This window comes from Channa argus, chromosome 16, assembly GCF_033026475.1.
Source record: "Channa argus isolate prfri chromosome 16, Channa argus male v1.0, whole genome shotgun sequence".
NCBI classification, from domain to species: Eukaryota; Metazoa; Chordata; class Actinopteri; order Anabantiformes; family Channidae; genus Channa; species Channa argus.
In genome coordinates, this window is record NC_090212.1 from 22,410,097 (window position 1) to 22,429,329 (window position 19,233).

Below are 19,233 nucleotides of genomic sequence, written 5' to 3' on the forward strand. Positions count from 1 at the left end.
GCAGCTCTCCCATCGCTGTGTGAGTGTGAATGGGTGAATAAGAAGCAGTGTAAAGCGCTTTAATTGCCAATAGGTTAAAAAGCACTTAATAGTTGCAGACTACGTACCATTTAAGTTTTGCCTTCATATGCATCAGCAGCCAATGGAAACGCAGCCTAATGCATAATACACATTCTCCTATGCTGCAGCGCTACATAATGGCAGGCACTAAAAATGTAAGTGGGGTGAGATGGTAGTTCAACAATCTAAACGGGAATCTGATCCTGAAAGTGAAGTGGACGAACCTGTTAATGCACAACTGAGATTTTAACAGGAGCTTTCAGAACAGTAGGATTGGGTGCAAAGGTCATTTTAAAGGCTTATCCTCATGTTTCCTCTGTGTGATGTCACAGTGGGAGTGGCTTGAACGCCACTCAATCTCCAGGCAGGAAATTCAAAAATTTGAAAAAGTTGAAAGAAACAGTGGAGACAGTATTCAGTATTTGACAAAACATACTGTGCACAATATTACTGCAGTAGATGGGGAGGTGACGGAGACAAATCAGTGACAGTGTTATGTTTGCAAGTCTTAAATTTGTAAAGGGGTATTTTTATGTTTCTGCACTGGTGCTTTTGCTTTACTAAACGTTCTGAGTAGTTCATTCATCCTGGGTCATTTGCTGTAAACTGTTGAACTTTTCTGTAAATTTGTATCTAAAAACAACCTCTTCATTTCAGTTTATGGATTTTGAAAAACTCACTGACTCCACTGTGATTAAATAATCTAACTGCTGTAGAATTTTGGTTTGTTTTATTTGATATGTTCTCAGGCTGAGGTGCTGTGAGGAGTCACTAGGTGGTGATGTACCTGCATTCAACCTGTCAAACAACGACGTCTGTACTTTACCTGTGTGATGCAATTTAAGAATTCTCAGCCACTTTACCTGCCAGAAATCACCCTACATTCAATTGTTTCTCCTCGCAGCGTGAGAAACTGTGCTTTTCTCTTTAAGATAAACCCTCTTCTGTCTTTAAAGACTTTCTTTTTCAGTCATTTTCCTGTAAAGGAAATAGCCTGTAATCTGACCACAGTGTTGGTGCAAGGAGTTAAAAAGAAGAACCTGACATGTAACTGGAATCAGAATGAGTGGGCGGTTTACTGAAGAGAGAGGGTGTGGATACTGTTGATACTGATGAAAAAGTGTTATGTAACTGTAAAAACAGTTGCTCACACGCGAGCTGCTGCAGGTCTCAGTCATTCAGTGTGTTTGCAGACAGGATGCTGCTGGAGCTGCTGCTGCTGGGAGCTCTGTTAATCGGAGTTTATTTCCTGCTCCACACGACTGTCCTCAAGCTGCCCAGGTGTAAAAGTACAGCAAAGCTACACGGGAAGACAGCCATCGTGACCGGTGAGTCCACAGCCAGCAGAGCAAACTGCTGCACAGGAGAATGAGGACAGCAGCTGGGCTGGACAGAGAGAAAAGGTTTCTGAATGTACAACAGCTGCTTTAAAGGGTGGTGAGCTGTAGTTTCTGAGGTCAGAATACAGTTTAGAAATAAAAAAGTAAAGATTCAGATAACTGAAATGTAAAGCTAAAACTTCATGACAACGGCTACTAATTGTTGGTGACTGTACAACTACAACCCTTCCACATTCACGGTCCCGGGGTGGGGTCTCAGTTCACAAGCAAAGGAGAAGGGAAGGAACCACACAGCGTTGACATCCGTCAATACAAATGAGCAAAAATAAAAAAAATGGAAAAATGGATAAAAACAAGCCCAGTACATCGTTAGTAAGCAGTGCAATGAGCAGTTATGACAGAAAGTCAAAGATGGTACAATGATAAATATATCAAAGTGCAGTTAATGTTACTGTAGTTGTGCTTTACAGTGTTTTATATCCTCGTGAGTTTTAATTTAAATTTTGACGTGTGTCCTTTCAGTCAGATATAAAATATTTTGTTAAAGCAAAGGACTCATGCTGCTTCAGGGAGAACAATTGCTTAAGGCAATATTGACTCCAGATGTAGGGGAGGGGCTCCACTAATGTAATCACATGTTAGGAATGATTAATAGCTCTCTCAGCTCCCAACTCTCATTGTTCCTCGTACAACTGAGTCTCTGATGAATTCAGATTAAGCCGAGATTCGTAATAAGCACCAGAACTGAGCATCGTATCTAGTCTGTTCTTGCAGTCGGCCACAATCTGTGAACAAATGATTCCCTCAAAGTGGTTTAAAGGTTTTCTGTATCACTATGGAAGAGGTTACATGGTATGATGCAAGTCATTCCCTTGTACACTAAAATCCTTATCCTCAAGAATGATCCTGTTAGATTTAATATGAATTGTTATCCACCTAAACACACCGCATAATGCAAAGAAGCCTCATTTACTGTACATGATCTTAAATCATGCCACAGCACTTTTTACCAACACTGACTCTGCAGATCCAGTTATCAGAGCTAGAGGACTCAGCCACATTTCGAAAACGTAGCCTCCATAACTCTGCTCATCCTCTCCAGGAGCAAACACTGGCATCGGTTTGACCACAGCAAAGGACCTGGCCAGAAGAGGGGCAAGGGTGATCTTGGCCTGCAGGGACAGACAGCGAGCTGAGGCTGCCGTCCAGGAAATCATCAAGGTAGAAGCCAGAAACTTGCTGCATTGATTTAGACTGTGGCTTAACGTCTGTTCAGTTGTTGCCTTAGTTAATAAGACATTTTCTTGTCTGGGGAACAGAGTGTGATAGTATTCACAAACACAGGCTCATCAGCTTGTTAAGGATATTAGTTTTAAACAAATACAACAAGGGAGCAGAAAATGCACAAAACCATCCTGTTAGTGTCTAAACGGTTTCCAACCTTTTTCTTGACATCAGGACACTGGGAACAACCAGGTGATCTTCATGCAGCTTGATCTGGCCAGTCTGAAGTCTGTTCGCTCCTTTGTGGAAAACTTCCTGAGGAAGGAGTCCAGGCTGGACCTCCTCATCAACAACGCAGGTCAGGCCCTGCAGCCATACGCCTCATTTTTCTAAGTACTTAAAAAGAATCAGCCTGTTGAAATAATTATCCGTAGGGTTACAGTAAAGTAGAATTCAATATTTGTAAAGTTCATACATTTGCTGTGCGTTGGTAGTAGTATGTTGGTAGTAGTATGTAGTATTCTTGTGCACTTTATCATTCCTGAGCTTTCATCACTGCAGGTCTGATAAGTGATGGAACGACAGACGATGGCTTCGGGATGATCTTTGGCGTCAATCACCTGGGTCACTTCCTTTTGACGGTGTTGCTGCTGGATCTTCTGAAGGCGAGCGGGCCGAGCCGTGTGGTCACCGTGTCCTCCAGAGGCTACAAGATGGGGAACGTGGATTTCAACTGTCTGACTACTCACAAAGATTTGGCTTCTGGCAACAGCAACTATCAGCTCTTTAAGAAATACTGTCACAGCAAACTGTGCAACATCCTCTTCACCTACGAGCTCGCTAAGAAGCTGCAGGGCACCAACGTTACCTGCTACAGCCTCCACCCTGGTCGGTACACATTTACCTTCACACCTTCCGTATTACTTATTTCATCTTAATCTATCTTAACTACAGTTTTCCTCTTGCAGAAAATCATAAAAGCATAAATGAAAAGCTTGCCTGTAATTATGAAGTTCAAAGTAGGACATAATCAGCCATTGTTTTAAAATGTAACATAAAACATAAAATAACAATTGAGAAGGCACAATTATGAGATCATACATTTTACTGCTGAAAAAGTATAATTACATATCTCAGCTTCTTTCCAAATCTCATTTTTGTGACTTATTTTTTTAATCATTGTCTAAAAGTTTTTGACTTAGTTAAATGTTTGGTTTATTTTTCTCTCTCCAGGAGCCATAAAGACAGATATTAGTCGTTACTCAAGCTTGTGGTGGAAACTGCTCTTCTCACCAGTCATTTTCTTCTTCTTCACGGACGCTGAATCCGGAGCTCAGACTACGCTCCACTGTGCCCTGGAGCAAGGCATCGAACACCTCAGTGGCCACTACTTCACCCATTGTGCACCGCTGCTTAACATCGAGTCCAAGGCGAGAGACGACGCAGCGGCCAAGAAGCTGTGGGAGCTCAGCGAGAGTTTCTGTGGTTTGGCCTAAAAACAAACCACAAATCAGGGTTTTGTTAGTCATTAAACAAACTAGTTCCCACAGCTATAAGATACTAAGTGCATTTACATGGACTTAAGTAACCAGGTTACAGCCGTCTTTCTCTGGAAAGCTGATTATTTCAAGTGTGATGTAAACAGGAAAGCTGGTTTCTCTGAGCTCCCCAGTTACTTAAGTGCATGTAAACGCAGACACTGAGTCATTATGAGAGAACGACTCCAGCTTCTCTTCTCTTTGGTGAATTTGGTTGTCTTCCATACGGCTCTCAGGATTCTGCATGAGCACATCAAGATAATAACATTGAAGCAAATATTACTTAATGTCTGCTGCAGTTAATTACTTAGTGAATGAACTAATTGATTTTATTTTACTGCATCATAATATCCTATATATCCTCAGCATATTCACTATGGCAGCAGTTGCATGTTGTGCATATAAAAGTTACATTCATTAGTTTTAACTGTACAATGACATTTGGGTTTAGGATCGAAACATGGAATCAGATAAAAGTCCAGAGTTTTAGCTTTTGTTTGATGATATTTACATCTAGATACAAACTACTCACAAAAAGTTAGAAATATTCCACTTATGGGTGAAATGTCAGAATTAACCTAAAATACGCTATAACCTTAACAGGTGAACTTAATTTGACCTTCTCGAAACTTCTGAATGCACATGTCCAGCTGTTCAGTAGTTACGTACTGCGTGTCACGCTGCTCTCTAACAAGGTGATTAACTGCAAAATCCCAACAAGTGTCTGATCCACGATTCGACCACTAAATGTTCTGTTTGTATTTAAACCGTCCTCTTCATCGCGCTTCACACATCCGGAGACCAAGACGACGCCTAACAATTGACAAGTTATTGAGAGATTGACATGTTTTGTTGTGGCAAACTCACCACTGTGTTAACTTGTGTTTCAATAAATTGTTTGAGATGAAGGAAATATCATTGCACGCGGCTGCTTAAATAACCTACTTTCATGATCTGATATCACTGTAGCATGAACTTTTTCCATTTTCAGTAAATTTCATTTCCTGTTTAATTCATCCATAGTTTTTATCTGTTTGATATTTTTATCTAAATGTAATCGGTTTTGTTTTGATTTCGAACATAATTTCTCGTGTCTTATTGCCCTGCTTTGTTTGACTTGTGGTCCCCTTGTTTTCCTAATCCCACCCACTGTAGACAGAGATGAAAGTGCAACAGGTAAACAGCGGAGAACCCGTCGCTTCCTGAAGGGGAACGGACACAACCCACCTGGTATGTTCATGGCGACAGAAGCAGAGACTCTTAGCTCGCCTCTTTTTAGCCGGTGTGCCAGCTCTGTCCCTGTCTCCGAGATTTCTTGTCATGTCACGAGTAGAAACCGGTACTCAGGTGAGGAGAGAGGGCGGAAAGGTTGGCCTGTAGTCCTCCCAGGTTTCAGAGGGACTTTCAATAGACACTTTGATGCGAAACAAAGACCCATGGTCATATTTCACAGACACAGTCATTAAGCGACAGCGTTGATATGACGACATACATGAAAAACGCACACAACGTGCAACAGGCACCATCTTGCAGCGATCTGTAAATGTGAAGGTGTTTCTTATTATCTTTATGCAGCTGTACTGCTCATTTAAGGAGTCGGAGTTAATCAGCTGCTTGATCAGCATTACGCAAAGGCTACGTGCGAACTTTTTACACTGAAAGTCAGATAAGACTGAGACATGAATCATTCAAAACAGGATTCCTGGGATTAAAGACAATACCTTTACCCTAGGCCTCTCATTCCAGACGAGTCTTTGGAACCTGGGTGTTGTTTTGACTCAGCTATGTCACTGGAGCGTCACACAAAAAAAGATCAGCTGGTCCTGGGATCAGAGGTCGCCACAGCAGAACCGGTTCCGCCTGTTGATTGACATGAGTAGTTTACGCCCCTATCCAGGCTTGGGACCGGTGTTATGTGGAGTTTTGCATGCCTGGGAAAACTGTGTTGCAATCTGTGCCAGTTTTTTTTACCTGCCTGTGTCAGAACTAAACCGCCTTTAAGTTGTCCAAAGCTCGGCTGCAAGACTCTAAATTTACTACTAGCACTAGTAAAATATTACACATCACCCCGATTCTCCGACTGGCTCGGATCTTTCATCAATTTCTGCTTCATTACTAAGTTTGCAGCCCAGTGAATAATACCTGAAGGGCTGTGCAGAGTGAGGGAGGTCCAGACGGAGCAGAACAGATTGATTTGGAGGATGAGCCTCTTGCATCATTTTCATATTGTAGCTTTACGCACAGCCACCAGGTGGCGCTGCAGTTGTGCGTCAGCCTTCAAAACAATGGGCTGTGTGTCTGTGAAGCTGCCTCAAAAAGATCCTGATCACCTTTTTTATTTACTCGTGTCTCCACTGAAGGACTTTTCGCTTGCCTTTTTCCATCTCCCCGGCAGAGTCTGGTGTGAAATGCTGAAGCAAACCTGCTACATGAAACAGGACTAACAGTCAGGACAAGCTGAGCCCGGCTGTGGGAGGAGAAAAGGTGGAGCTGCTCATAGAAAATGTTACGTAACTGTCACCAAGTCTACACAAACACAGTTGCTCACACGAAAACTTCTGCAGGTCTCAGTCATTCAGTGTGTTTGCAGACAGGATGCTGCTGGAACTGCTGCTGCTGGGAGCTCTGTTAATCGGAGTTTATTTCCTGCTCCACACGACTGTCCTCAAGATGCCCAGGTGTAAAAGTACAGCAAAGCTACACGGGAAGACAGCCATCGTGACCGGTGAGTCCACAGCCAGCAGAGCAAACTGCTGCACAGGAGAATGAGGACAGCAGCTGGGCTGGACAGAGAGAAAAGGTTTCTGAATGTACAACAGCTACTCCAGGAGAGACTTTAAAACACTTCAAGGGTCATTTGTTGATTTGGGAAATATCAGAGATTAGTCAGCTTCATTGGCAGAAATGGAAATTTTCATCACTGAGAAAACAGGGACAGAAACAAAAATTCCTCTATCACTGTTTTAACTGGTTTTCATTTGATTTAATGGTGTTTGTTTCACAATTTCAGCCACCAAATTACAAGCTGACACTAATCCAAGTAAAGATTCAGATAAAACTTCATGACAACGGCTACTAATTGTTGGTGACTGTACAACTACAACCCTTCCACATTCACGGTCCCGGGGTGGGGTCTCAGTTCACAAGCAAAGGAGAAGGGAAGGAACCACACAGCGTTGACATCCGTCAATACAAATTAGCAAAAATAAAAAAAAGGAAAAATGGATAAAAACAAGCCCAGTACATCGTTAGTAAGCAGTGCAATGAGCAGTTATGACAGAAAGTCAAAGATGGTACAATGATAAATATATCAAAGTGCAGTTAATGTTACTGTAGTTGTGACTCTGCAGATCCAGTTATCAGAGCTAGAGGACTCAGCCACATTTCGAAAACGTAGCCTCCATAACTCTGCTCATCCTCTCCAGGAGCAAACACTGGCATCGGTTTGACCACAGCAAAGGACCTGGCCAGAAGAGGGGCAAGGGTGATCTTGGCCTGCAGGGACAGACAGCGAGCTGAGGCTGCCGTCCAGGAAATCATCAAGGTAGAAGCCAGAAACTTGCTGCATTGATTTAGACTGTGGCTTAACGTCTGTTCAGTTGTTGCCTTAGTTAATAAGACATTTTCTTGTCTGGGGAACAGAGTGTGATAGTATTCACAAACACAGGCTCATCAGCTTGTTAAGGATATTAGTTTTAAACAAATACAACAAGGGAGCAGAAAATGCACAAAACCATCCTGTTAGTGTCTAAACGGTTTCCAACCTTTTTCTTGACATCAGGACACTGGGAACAACCAGGTGATCTTCATGCAGCTTGATCTGGCCAGTCTGAAGTCTGTTCGCTCCTTTGTGGAAAACTTCCTGAGGAAGGAGTCCAGGCTGGACCTCCTCATCAACAACGCAGGTCAGGCCCTGCAGCCATACGCCTCATTTTTCTAAGTACTTAAAAAGAATCAGCCTGTTGAAATAATTATCCGTAGGGTTACAGTAAAGTAGAATTCAATATTTGTAAAGTTCATACATTTGCTGTGCGTTGGTAGTAGTATGTTGGTAGTAGTATGTAGTATTCTTGTGCACTTTATCATTCCTGAGCTTTCATCACTGCAGGTCTGATAAGTGATGGAACGACAGACGATGGCTTCGGGATGATCTTTGGCGTCAATCACCTGGGTCACTTCCTTTTGACGGTGTTGCTGCTGGATCTTCTGAAGGCGAGCGGGCCGAGCCGTGTGGTCACCGTGTCCTCCAGAGGCTACAAGATGGGGAACGTGGATTTCAACTGTCTGACTACTCACAAAGATTTGGCTTCTGGCAACAGCAACTATCAGCTCTTTAAGAAATACTGTCACAGCAAACTGTGCAACATCCTCTTCACCTACGAGCTCGCTAAGAAGCTGCAGGGCACCAACGTTACCTGCTACAGCCTCCACCCTGGTCGGTACACATTTACCTTCACACCTGGGGATTCTTCCATCTTTGTTTTAATTTATGATTTCGTATAAATGGGTTCTAAATGTTGCTGTGCGTCAGTGGTCCTCATCCTTTAATGTGTAAAATAAACACCCACGAATATCATTAAAACCTTCTAATATTTTGTTTTAGCAGTTGATAATGAGTCACACTTTGCACTGTTTATTGTTATTCCCTGCATTTTATCAGACACAAATGGTTTTTCCACACATACAAATTAAATGCTTAGTTACATGTTTAAGTCATTTTTCTCTCTCCAGGGGCCATAAAGACAGAACTCGCTCGTTACTCAAGCCCGTGGTTGAGGGTCCTCTTGGGTCTACCTGTCACCCTCTTCTTCACGGACGCTGAATCCGGAGCTCAGACTACGCTCCACTGTGCCCTGGAGCAAGGCATCGAACACCTCAGTGGTCACTACTTCACCCATTGTGCACCGCTGCTTAACATCAAGTCCAAGGCGAGAGACGACGCAGCGGCCAAGAAGCTGTGGGAGCTCAGCGAGAGTTTCTGTGGTTTGGCCTAAAAACAAACCACAAATCAGGGTTTTGTTAGTCATTAAACAAACTCTACAAAGTTCCCACAGCTATAAGATACTAAGTAAGAGATAATAAAGGTTTTACAATAACTCAGTCTCTGCCTTTTCACATATTGTGTGACGTGTACATCGTATAAATATATGCACACAGTATATGAGATTTGTATGTTTTCAATATGCAAAATATACTATGATATTTCTGATACATGTACTGAGGCTACATTGATTCTCCAGCAATCAGCACAATCTGTAGGTGATGTATGTTGAAGTGCTTGTCAGGACGTTGACTTCCAGCCACTTCAATACCAGTCAGTAGGTAAAAGGTAAAAGAACCACAAGTTTCAGTTGAACGTCAGCACTGATCGACGAGAAGTGTTCAAAACCGGTCGCACCGGGACGAGTTGTGTCTCACCTGCGGAACAGGTCCCACAGGTGAGTCCCTCCAGGTGTATAAATGAGAGCGCTCAGCTCGCTATCTCTGCATTGTGCATTGCATGCACAGAGCTGGGTGACACTTGTGGATCACCTGTGCTCCTGGCATCCTGGGGCAGAGTGGGGGGAGCAATGTTTGTCATGTTTAGGTTTCTTTAAAAAAAGCTCATTATATGAGCATTGAACAATATAGTTCAGTTGAGTATAAAATAAAAAAAAAACTGCTGTGTGTTCTTTCTTCATATGGTTTCATTATAGTTTAAAGGCCTTAAATGTAGAATTATGGTTATTTCACCAGTAAAGTGGCAATAAATCCATCATCCGTTATGTGGCAGAAATGTGTTTACTGCTTCATTAAACATTTTAGAACCCCTCGGATTTTTCATCAATTTCTGCTTCATTACTAAGTTTGCAGCCCAGTGAATAATACCTGAAGGGCTGTGCAGAGTGAGGGAGGTCCAGACGGAGCAGAACAGATTGATTTGGAGGATGAGCCTCTTGCATCATTTTCATATTGTAGCTTTACGCACAGCCACCAGGTGGCGCTGCAGTTGTGCGTCAGCCTTTAAGACAATGGGCTGTGTGTCTGTGAATGTTAACAATTCATAAGCAGCTGCCTCAAAAAGATCCTGATCACCTTTTTTATTTACTCGTGTCTCCACTGAAGGACTTTTCGCTTGCCTTTTTCCATCTCCCCGGGAGATTCTGGTGTGAAATGCTGAAGCAAACCTGCTACATTAAACAGGACTAACAGTCAGGACAAGCTGAGCCCGGCTGCGGGAGGAGAAAAGGTGGAGCTGCTCATACAAAATGTTACTCAACTGTCACAAAGTCCACACAAACACAGTTGCTCACACGAAAACTTCTGCAGGTCTCAGTCATTCAGTGTGTGGAGTTTGGTGTGTTTGCAGACAGAATGTTGCTGGAGCTGCTGCTGCTGGGAGCTCTGTTAATCGGAGTTTATTTCCTGCTCCACACGACTGTCCTCAAGCTGCCCAGGTGTAAAAGTACAGCAAAGCTACACGGGAAGACAGCCATCGTGACCGGTGAGTCTCAGTTCACAAGCAAAGGAGAAGGGAAGGAACCACACAGCGTTGACATCCGTCAATACAAATTAGCAAAAATAAAAAAATGGAAAAATGGATAAAAACAAGCCCAGTACATCGTTAGTAAGCAGTGCAATGAGCAGTTATGACAGAAAGTCAAAGATGGTACAATGATAAATATATCAAAGTGCAGTTAATGTTACTGTAGTTGTGACTCTGCAGATCCAGTTATCAGAGCTAGAGGACTCAGCCACATTTCGAAAACGTAGCCTCCATAACTCTGCTCATCCTCTCCAGGAGCAAACACTGGCATCGGTTTGACCACAGCAAAGGACCTGGCCAGAAGAGGGGCAAGGGTGATCTTGGCCTGCAGGGACAGACAGCGAGCTGAGGCTGCCGTCCAGGAAATCATCAAGGTAGAAGCCAGAAACTTGCTGCATTGATTTAGACTGTGGCTTAACGTCTGTTCAGTTGTTGCCTTAGTTAATAAGACATTTTCTTGTCTGGGGAACAGAGTGTGATAGTATTCACAAACACAGGCTCATCAGCTTGTTAAGGATATTAGTTTTAAACAAATACAACAAGGGAGCAGAAAATGCACAAAACCATCCTGTTAGTGTCTAAACGGTTCCAACATGGCGCCTTTTCCTGCTTTTTTGTGTGTTTCTTGTTTTTTCTGCGGTGCACAAATGTCATGCACTGCTAACATACAACCGACAGGCATAACTGGACATCGCCAACTCACAACACACTGACTTTGCTAGTTTTATTCCGCTGGAGCTACAACTCATTGTTCGCTCCCAGAGTCACCACCGTTACCACCCCGGAGGCCATGAAGCACCGGGCTCGAGTGAGTTAGCTGACCCCAGGAGAGCGCTTCGCAGACGGTGACGAAGCGAGGCAAGAGGGGAGGGCTCCATGCGAGGCTAAAAGCTCGCGCTAGCCGACCACCGCTGCCGAGTCTCCTGCTAGCGAATGTACGGTCCCTGGAAAACAAACTGGACGAGCTACGAGTCAGGATTACAACCCAACGGGAAACCAGAGAGTGCTGCGCCCTGATTTTCACCGAGACCTGGCTCTCAGACAAAGTCCCAGAGGAAGCCATTCAGCTACAGACTCACTCTGTTCACCGAGGCGATCGAACGGCCGCGTCCGGTAAGACTGAAGGGGGAGGTGTGTGTGTGTTTGTCAACAACTCGTGGTGTGGAGATATACAGACGGTGGGTGAACACTGTTCGCTAGTGATGGGCGGATCGATACCAAAATATCGATATTTCGATCTCGATGGCCAATTTTTAAATATCGATTCTCAAGTTAAAATGTCGATATTTTCTGTTTATTTATTCATATTTTCTCTGCAGTCATATCCGAATGTTTTCTGCTCCTTCTACATCAATTTGTATATTATTTGTGATGCACCGCATAGGAACTACTTTTCCTTCCGCCGATCCGCCCCATGAGCCACAATCTTCAACTAAACTTCTTCGACACGTGCTCGGCCGGCTGGCGGCTCCGCCTCCAAACACAGGCAGCATTTCGGAGCGAAATGTATCATATTTATTCACGGACTATTTCGCTACGAACGTTCTGCTTCAAGAGAATTGTAGAAATAGGCAAAGTGTGTCTAATCCATAATTGGTTTTAAGCAAAGGGAAGGAAATACAGATGGGTATATAAGACATACATGTAGATGAGGGCGAGTCATGGATATAAGGTGACATAAACTGTTCACCTGATAAAGAAAGTGTCATGCTGTTGTCATGGAGATAAGTCAGAACGTTAATACGTTTTATTTAAAATAATGAAAATGTTAAAAATGCCAATAGGTTGAACAATGATTTTGCTGTCGTTTTAATGTTTTTAATTATTCCCTGTAAGGGCTCACGTGATTGTGTTTCATCGTGATCAGATGACAGAATTAACATAACACTCTGGAAATGGGATCGGATCGATATCGCGATACTAGCTAAGGTATTACTTGGTATCGGATCGAATCTGAAATCACTGGTATCGCCCATCACTACTGTTCGCCAGATGTGGAGTTTCTACTGCTGAAGTGCCTCCTTATTATCTACCGAGGGAATTTACTGCTGTGTTTTTGGCCGCTGTTTACATCCCCCCGCGAGCTAACTCCACGTAGCACTCAGCAAACTCCATGACGTCATCAGCGCGTTAGAAACGGCTCATCCTGACGCTGTTTTTATTGTTGCTGGCGACTTCAACCAGTGTAGTTTACGGACTGTTTTCCCCAAATTTACATTTACATTTACATTTACATTTAGTCATTTAGCAGAAGCTTTTATCCAAAGCGACTTACAAGTGAGGTACAAGGCAGCAAAAATCTAAGTTAAGGAGAAAACATCAAAGCAAAGTCCTATCAGAAAAGTGTTCACAGTTCACGAGATGCAAGTGCAAGAAAGCAGAAAGGTTTTTTTTTTTTTTTTAAAGATTTTAAGTGCATAGGAAGATGCGGAAGAGTTTAGTTTTCAGCAGTTTTTTGAATATTGGAAAAGAATCAGCTGAGCGTGCAGCGTTTGGTAGCTCGTTCCACCATCGTGGGATCATTGCGCTGAACAGTTTTGCTTTGTGTCTTCTATGCGGTGCTGGGACCACCAGACGTCGTTCGTTGGCAGACCGCAGCGGCCGAGCTGGGAGCTGTCGAGTTAACAACCCTGTAAGCAAGAGACAGAGCTCTGAACCTGATGCGAGCAGCAACAGGAAGCCAGTGTAGAGATCTAAAAAGTGGTGTGACATGGGTCTTTTTTGGATGATTAAAAATGAGGCGAGCTGCCGCATTTTGGATCATCTGCAAGGGTTTGATTGTGGATATCGGTAACCCCATCAACAAAGCGTTGCAGTAATCAAGACGAGATGTGACCAGCGCCTGTACAATGAGTTGGGTTGTATATTCCGTGATGTAGGGTCTGATCTTCCTGATGTTGTAAAGAGCAAATCTGCTGCCCTAGAGATTGAGGAGATGTGGTCCTTAAAGCTCAGTTGGTCGTCGATGATGACCCCCAGATTTTTGGCCGAATTAGTGGGGACAATCACTGTAGAACCAATGTTGATGCTGATGTTGTGTTGCATCAAAGGTCTGGCTGGGAAGACAAGGACTTCGGTCTTGGAGAGATTGAGTTGAAGGTGTCTCTCACTCATCCAGGCTGAGATGTCTGAGAGACAGGCAGAAATGCGCGATGAGACAGTGGAGTCGTCCGGTGGAAAGGACAGGAAGAGCTGTGTGTCATCAGCGTAGCAGTGATAGGAAAGACCATGTGAGTGAATGATGGCACCTAGTGATGAAGTATAGATAGAAAAGAGGAGAGGACCAAGAACTGAGCCCTGCGGCACACCGGTAGAGAGGCTATGAGTGAGAAAGATGCCAGGATACCTTGAAGCTTCGTCCTGATAGGTAAGAACAAAGCCAGTCTAGAGCTGATCCAGAGATGCCCAAGTCAGAGAGTGTGGACAAGAGGGTCTGATGGTTCACAGTGTCAAAGGCTGATGATAGATCAAGTAGAATTAAGACAGATGATTGACCTGTGGCTTTTGCAGCTCGAAGATATTCCACAACAGTCAGGAGTGCCGTTTCCGTGGAATGACCCCTCTTGAAGCCAGACTGGTTGACATCGAGGAGGTTATTCTTGGAAAGGAAGTCTGAGAGTTGGTTGAAGACTGCTCATTCCATAGTCTTGGCCAGAAAAGGAAGGAGGGAGACAGGTCTGTAGTTCACCACTACAGAGGGATCAAGAGAAGGCTTCTTGAGCAGTGGGGTAATCTGGGCCTGAAAGAGGTTGGAAAAGTCCCTGTTTTGAGAGATGTGTTGATGACTTGTGTAATAGCTGGCATTAGTGCAGGTGCAACTGCTTGAAGAAGAGTGGAAGGGATTGGATCCAGAGTGCAGGTGGTCGGATGATTAGAGAGGAGGAGGGTGGATACGTCATCCTCAGTCAGAATTGCAAATGATGAGAGCAGTGCAGTGTTGGAAGAAGTTTGAGGAGGTGCTGGAGGAGAGAACTGTGAGCTGATAGCTGCCACCTTGTTGGTAAAAAAGTTGGCAAAGTTGTCAGCAGTGAGAGAAGTAGATGGCGGAGGTGAAGGTGCGTAGATGAGTGATTTAAAAGTGGAGAACAGCTTTCTGGTGTCCGAGGTGTTGCTGAGCTTCTCCTGGTAGTAGTTGATCTTTGCCCTGGTGACACTGTGAGAAAAAGGTCCAAGGAGATTCTGATACTCAGCAAAGGCAGATGATGTCTTGGATTTGCGCCACTTCCTCTCAGCACTCCTGAGCGTGGTGCGTTGTTCACGGATCCCGTCAGTGAGCCACGGATTAGAAGGTGAGAGACGAGCGGGTCTCGAAGACATAGGACAGAGACAATCCAGACATGATGAAAGTGTATTGCAAAGACTGTCTGTGGCTGCATCTGCATCGCAGATGGAGAGGTCCTGTGTTGGGGACAGAGTTGTGGAGACCAGCGAGGAGAATCGATCCGGGTTGAGAGACCTGAGGTTGCGCCAAAATGTTACAAGTGTGGGAGGAGATTGCGAAGGTCTAGGGATAAAGACTGTGAGTTGAATGAAGAAATGATCCGATACATGCAGAGGAGTGACCAAGATGTTGTCTGTGGTGCAGTTCCGGGTGAGGAGGAGGTCGAGGTTGTTGCCAGCTTTGTGGGTCGGAGGAGTGGAGACCAGACTCTGGTCAAATGTGTTTACAAGAGCAAACACATCAGCCGCCTGTGGTTTCTCTGGGTGAATGTTACCACCAGCATGTGGACATTCCCACCCGTGATAAGAACACTCTGGACCATGTTTACAGCAACATACGTGGTGCATTCAGGGCTGCACCCCGCCCCCACTTCGGACACTCAGACCACATCTCTTTGTTCCTGTACCCTGCTTACAGATAAAGACTGAAACAAACACACCCTGTCACCAAACAGGTTAAACTCTGGACCCCAGAGACTGAGAGCACCCTGCAGGACTGTTTTTCTCTGTAAGACTGGGATTTGTTTAAAGCTGCACCCACTCTGGAGGACTCTTCCATCAGCGTACAGGATTATGCTGAGTATGTGACTGGGTACATCAGCACTTGTGTTGATAACATCGTGCCCACCATACAAATCAGGAAGTTTCCAAACCAGAAGCCCTGGATAAACAGTCAGGTACGTCACATGCTGCGTGCTCGCTCTCTTGCATTTAGATCAGGCAATGAGACCGAGTACAAAGCTGCGAAGTACGGACTGAGAAAAGCCATCACAGCGGCCAAGAGGCAGAAGCTGGACAGCTTTTACTCTACTGCTGACTCAGGGCGGATGTGGCAAAAACTGCAGCACATCACAGACTACAGGACCACCACCACCAACATCACCACCTCAACAGACAGCCTGCCAGACGACCTCAACACATTCTACACCCGCTTTGAGGGCGCCAGCTACACTGCAGAGAGGGGGCCCACACACACCTGGACCACTCAACCCCACTCCCTTCCACCAACTGTCTCAATGACCCAGGTACACAAAGCTCTGAGGAAGCAGCAGGTCCAGACAACATTCCTGGGCGAGCCCTCAGAGCATGTGCCAACGAGCTTGCTGACGTTCTCACCTCCATCTTTAACCTCTCCCTCAGCCAGTGCACCGTTCTTTTGTGCTTTAAGACCACGACCATCGTCCCCCTGCCTAAGAAGAGCCCACCCACCTGCCTGAATGACTACAGGCCAGTGGCACTCACTCCAATCATGATGAAGTGTTTCGAGAGAGTGGTGCTGGTCCACATTCAGAGCAGCATACCAGACACCATCGACCCCCTGCAGTATCCTTACCGGCCCAACACCTCCACCTCAGATGCCATTGCTGCTGCCATCCACTACTCCGTCTCTCACCTGGAAAATAAGGACTCATACCTGAGGATACTTTTCATAGACTACAGCTCCGCCTTCAACACGGTCATCCCCCACAAACTCCCCCACAAACTCACCCACAAACTGTCCACACTTGGTCTACACCCCACCCTCTGTGACTGGCTCCTAGACTTCCTGACTGGCAGGCCTCAGTCTGTCAGGATTGGTAACAGGACTTCAGCCAGACTCATCACAAACATTGGCCTCCACAGGGTTGTGTACTCAGCCCCATCCTCTACACCCTGTTCACCTATGACTGTGTCGCCTCCCACAAGGACATCATCATCCTGAAGTTCGTGGACGACACTGCAGTGATAGGACGCATTGCTGGCGGTGACGAGGCAGCCTACAGGAGGGAGGTGGCCAGTCTGGTGTCATGGTGTGGAGACAACAACCTCACCCTCAACACGGACAAGACGAAGAAAATGATAGTGGACATGCGAAAGGAGAGGAGAACGCATCAGCCACTGTTCATCCGGGAGCTCGAAGTGGAGAGGGTGAGCAGCTTTAAATACCTGGGTGTCCACATCACTGAGGACCTCACTTGGACACCTCACGTCACGCAGCTGGTCAAGAAGGCCCAAGAGCGGCTGTATTTTATGAGGAGGCTGAGGAAGTTTGGCATGTTGCCTAAGATCCTCAGCAACTTCTACAGCTGCGTCATTGAGAGTGTCCTGACCAACTGCATCACGGTGTGGTACGGCAGCACTACTGCCATGGACCAAACCCCTGCAGAGAGTGATGAAGACTGCACAGAAGATCACCAGGACTCCACTGCCCTCTCTGCAGAGCATCTACCACCGCAGAGTCCACAGGAGAGCTGCGTCCATACTCAAAGACCCTTCCCAACCCCAGCACGGACTGTTCACACTTCTACCCTCAGGACGGAGGTACAGAAGTGTGAAATGCAGGACCTCAAGGCTGAAGAACTTTTTCTTCCCGTCTGCCATCAGACTCCTAAACAGCTGACAGGAGTTTGCAACCATGAACATAACATAACTGTTACATGGACACAACTGCTTACCAATCAGATTTTGTATTTGCACACTAATTGTTTTCAGAATTGCACTACCACACTGAGAATGTCACCACCTCACCTTTATTGCCTTATTGCTCTTATTTTGTTTGCTCTTATTTTTATTTTATTTGTGTTTTATTTTATTTCTATTTTTTGTCAATTCTCATTTTACTTACTGTGTGACATTTAGAGTGGAGGGCAAAGTAAGAATTTCATTGTACAGGGAAACATGCGTTCTATCTGTGCATATGACAATAAACACTTTGAATCTTGAATCTTGAACCTTTTTCTTGACATCAGGACACTGGGAACAACCAGGTGATCTTCATGCAGCTTGATCTGGCCAGTCTGAAGTCTGTTCGCTCCTTTGTGGAAAACTTCCTGAGGAAGGAGTCCAGGCTGGACCTCCTCATCAACAACGCAGGTCAGGCCCTGCAGCCATACACCTCATTTTTCTAAGTACTTAATAAGAATCAGCCTGTTGAAATAATTATCCGTAGGGTTACAGTAAAGTAGAATTCAATATTTGTAAAGTTCATACATTTGCTGTACGTTGGTAGTAGTATGTTGGTAGTAGTATGTTGGTAGTAGTATGTTGGTAGTAGTATGTAGTATTCTTGTGCACTTTATCATTCCTGAGCTTTCATCACTGCAGGTCTGATAAGCGATGGAACGACAGACGATGGCTTCGGGATGATCTTTGGCGTCAATCACCTGGGTCACTTCCTTTTGACGGTGTTGCTGCTGGATCTTCTGAAGGCGAGCGGGCCGAGCCGTGTGGTCACCGTGTCCTCCAGAGGCTACAAGATAGGGAATGTGGATTTCAACTGTCTGACTACTCACAAAGATTTGGCTTCTGGCAACAGCAACTATCAGCTCTTCAGGAAATACTGTCACAGCAAACTGTGCAACATCCTCTTCACCTACGAGCTCGCTAAGAAGCTGCAGGGCACCAACGTTACCTGCTACAGCCTCCACCCTGGTCAGTAGACATTTACCTTCACACCTTAATCTATCTTAACTACAGTTTTCCTCTTGCAGAAAATCATAAAAGCATAAATGAAAAGCTTGCCTGTAACTATGAAGTTCAAAGTAGGACATAATCAGCCATTGTTTTAAAATGTAACATAAAACATAAAATAACAATTGAGAAGGCACAATTATGAGATCATACATTTTACTGCTGAAAAAGTATAATTACATATCTCAGCTTATTTCCAAATCTCATAGTTGTGACTTATATTTTTAATCATTGTCTAAAAGGTTTTGACTTAGTTAAATGTTTGGTTTATTTTTCTCTCTCCAGGAGCCATAAAGACAGATATTAGTCGTTACTCAAGCTTGTGGTGGAAACTGCTCTTCTCACCACTTTTTTTCTTCTTCTTCACGGACGCTGAATCCGGAGCTCAGACTACGCTCCACTGTGCCCTGGAGCAAGGCATCGAACACCTCAGTGGCCACTACTTCACCCATTGTGCACCGCTGCTTAACATCAAGTCCAAGGCGAGAGACGACGCAGCGGCCAAGAAGCTGTGGGAGCTCAGCGAGAGTTTCTGTGGTTTGGCCTAAAAACAAACCACAAATCAGGGTTTTGTTAGTCATTAAACAAACTCTACAAAGTTCCCACAGCTATAAGATACTAAGTAAGAGATAATAAAGGTTTTACAATAACTCAG

At 44.7% G+C, this 19,233-nt stretch overlaps 3 protein-coding genes and 3 long non-coding RNA genes across 9 annotated transcripts; 3 read left to right on the forward strand and 3 right to left on the reverse strand.

The window, feature by feature from the left end:
* Nucleotides 1–1,199: 1,199 nt before the first annotated feature.
* On the reverse strand, nucleotides 1,200–3,241 carry LOC137101439 (uncharacterized). 2 transcript variants are annotated; one of them, XR_010911056.1, is made up of 3 exons: nucleotides 3,100–3,241; nucleotides 2,842–3,020; nucleotides 1,200–1,446 (listed from the first exon to the last, which is right to left on the reverse strand). It is a non-coding gene; the product is annotated as an uncharacterized lncRNA (long non-coding RNA). The 2 variants fall into 2 exon arrangements; XR_010911057.1 differs by lacking the exon at nucleotides 1,200–1,446 and adding an exon at nucleotides 2,575–2,708.
* On the forward strand, nucleotides 1,255–5,175 carry LOC137101436 (dehydrogenase/reductase SDR family member 13-like). Its single transcript, XM_067479863.1, has 5 exons — nucleotides 1,255–1,388; nucleotides 2,503–2,621; nucleotides 2,859–2,982; nucleotides 3,186–3,512; nucleotides 3,858–5,175. Exons 1-5 carry the CDS (start codon nucleotides 1,259–1,261, stop codon nucleotides 4,118–4,120), a joined length of 963 nt encoding a protein of 320 aa, XP_067335964.1. The 5' UTR covers nucleotides 1,255–1,258; the 3' UTR covers nucleotides 4,121–5,175.
* LOC137101440 (uncharacterized) lies at nucleotides 3,948–6,483 on the reverse strand. Of its 3 annotated transcripts, none has more exons than XR_010911060.1 (4): nucleotides 6,305–6,483; nucleotides 5,884–6,022; nucleotides 5,390–5,576; nucleotides 3,948–4,116 (listed from the first exon to the last, which is right to left on the reverse strand). It is a non-coding gene; the product is annotated as an uncharacterized lncRNA (long non-coding RNA). The 3 variants fall into 3 exon arrangements; XR_010911059.1 differs by lacking the exon at nucleotides 6,305–6,483 and adding an exon at nucleotides 6,134–6,273; XR_010911058.1 differs by lacking the exon at nucleotides 6,305–6,483 and having other exon boundaries at nucleotides 5,884–6,271.
* Nucleotides 6,484–6,520: 37 nt separating this feature from the next.
* On the forward strand, nucleotides 6,521–9,262 carry LOC137101433 (dehydrogenase/reductase SDR family member 13-like). The gene is made up of 5 exons (XM_067479861.1): nucleotides 6,521–6,887; nucleotides 7,588–7,706; nucleotides 7,944–8,067; nucleotides 8,271–8,597; nucleotides 8,894–9,262. The coding sequence occupies exons 1-5, from the start codon at nucleotides 6,758–6,760 to the stop codon at nucleotides 9,154–9,156; spliced, it is 963 nt and encodes a 320-aa protein (XP_067335962.1). The 5' UTR covers nucleotides 6,521–6,757; the 3' UTR covers nucleotides 9,157–9,262.
* Nucleotides 7,236–8,326, reverse strand: LOC137101441 (uncharacterized). Its single transcript, XR_010911061.1, has 3 exons — nucleotides 8,185–8,326; nucleotides 7,927–8,105; nucleotides 7,236–7,793 (listed from the first exon to the last, which is right to left on the reverse strand). It is a non-coding gene; the product is annotated as an uncharacterized lncRNA (long non-coding RNA).
* A 980-nt stretch (nucleotides 9,263–10,242) lies between the features above and the next one.
* Nucleotides 10,243–19,232, forward strand: LOC137101434 (dehydrogenase/reductase SDR family member 13-like). The gene is made up of 5 exons (XM_067479862.1): nucleotides 10,243–10,646; nucleotides 10,944–11,062; nucleotides 17,858–17,981; nucleotides 18,213–18,539; nucleotides 18,864–19,232. Exons 1-5 carry the CDS (start codon nucleotides 10,517–10,519, stop codon nucleotides 19,124–19,126), a joined length of 963 nt encoding a protein of 320 aa, XP_067335963.1. The 5' UTR covers nucleotides 10,243–10,516; the 3' UTR covers nucleotides 19,127–19,232.
* Nucleotide 19,233: the final 1 nt, after the last annotated feature.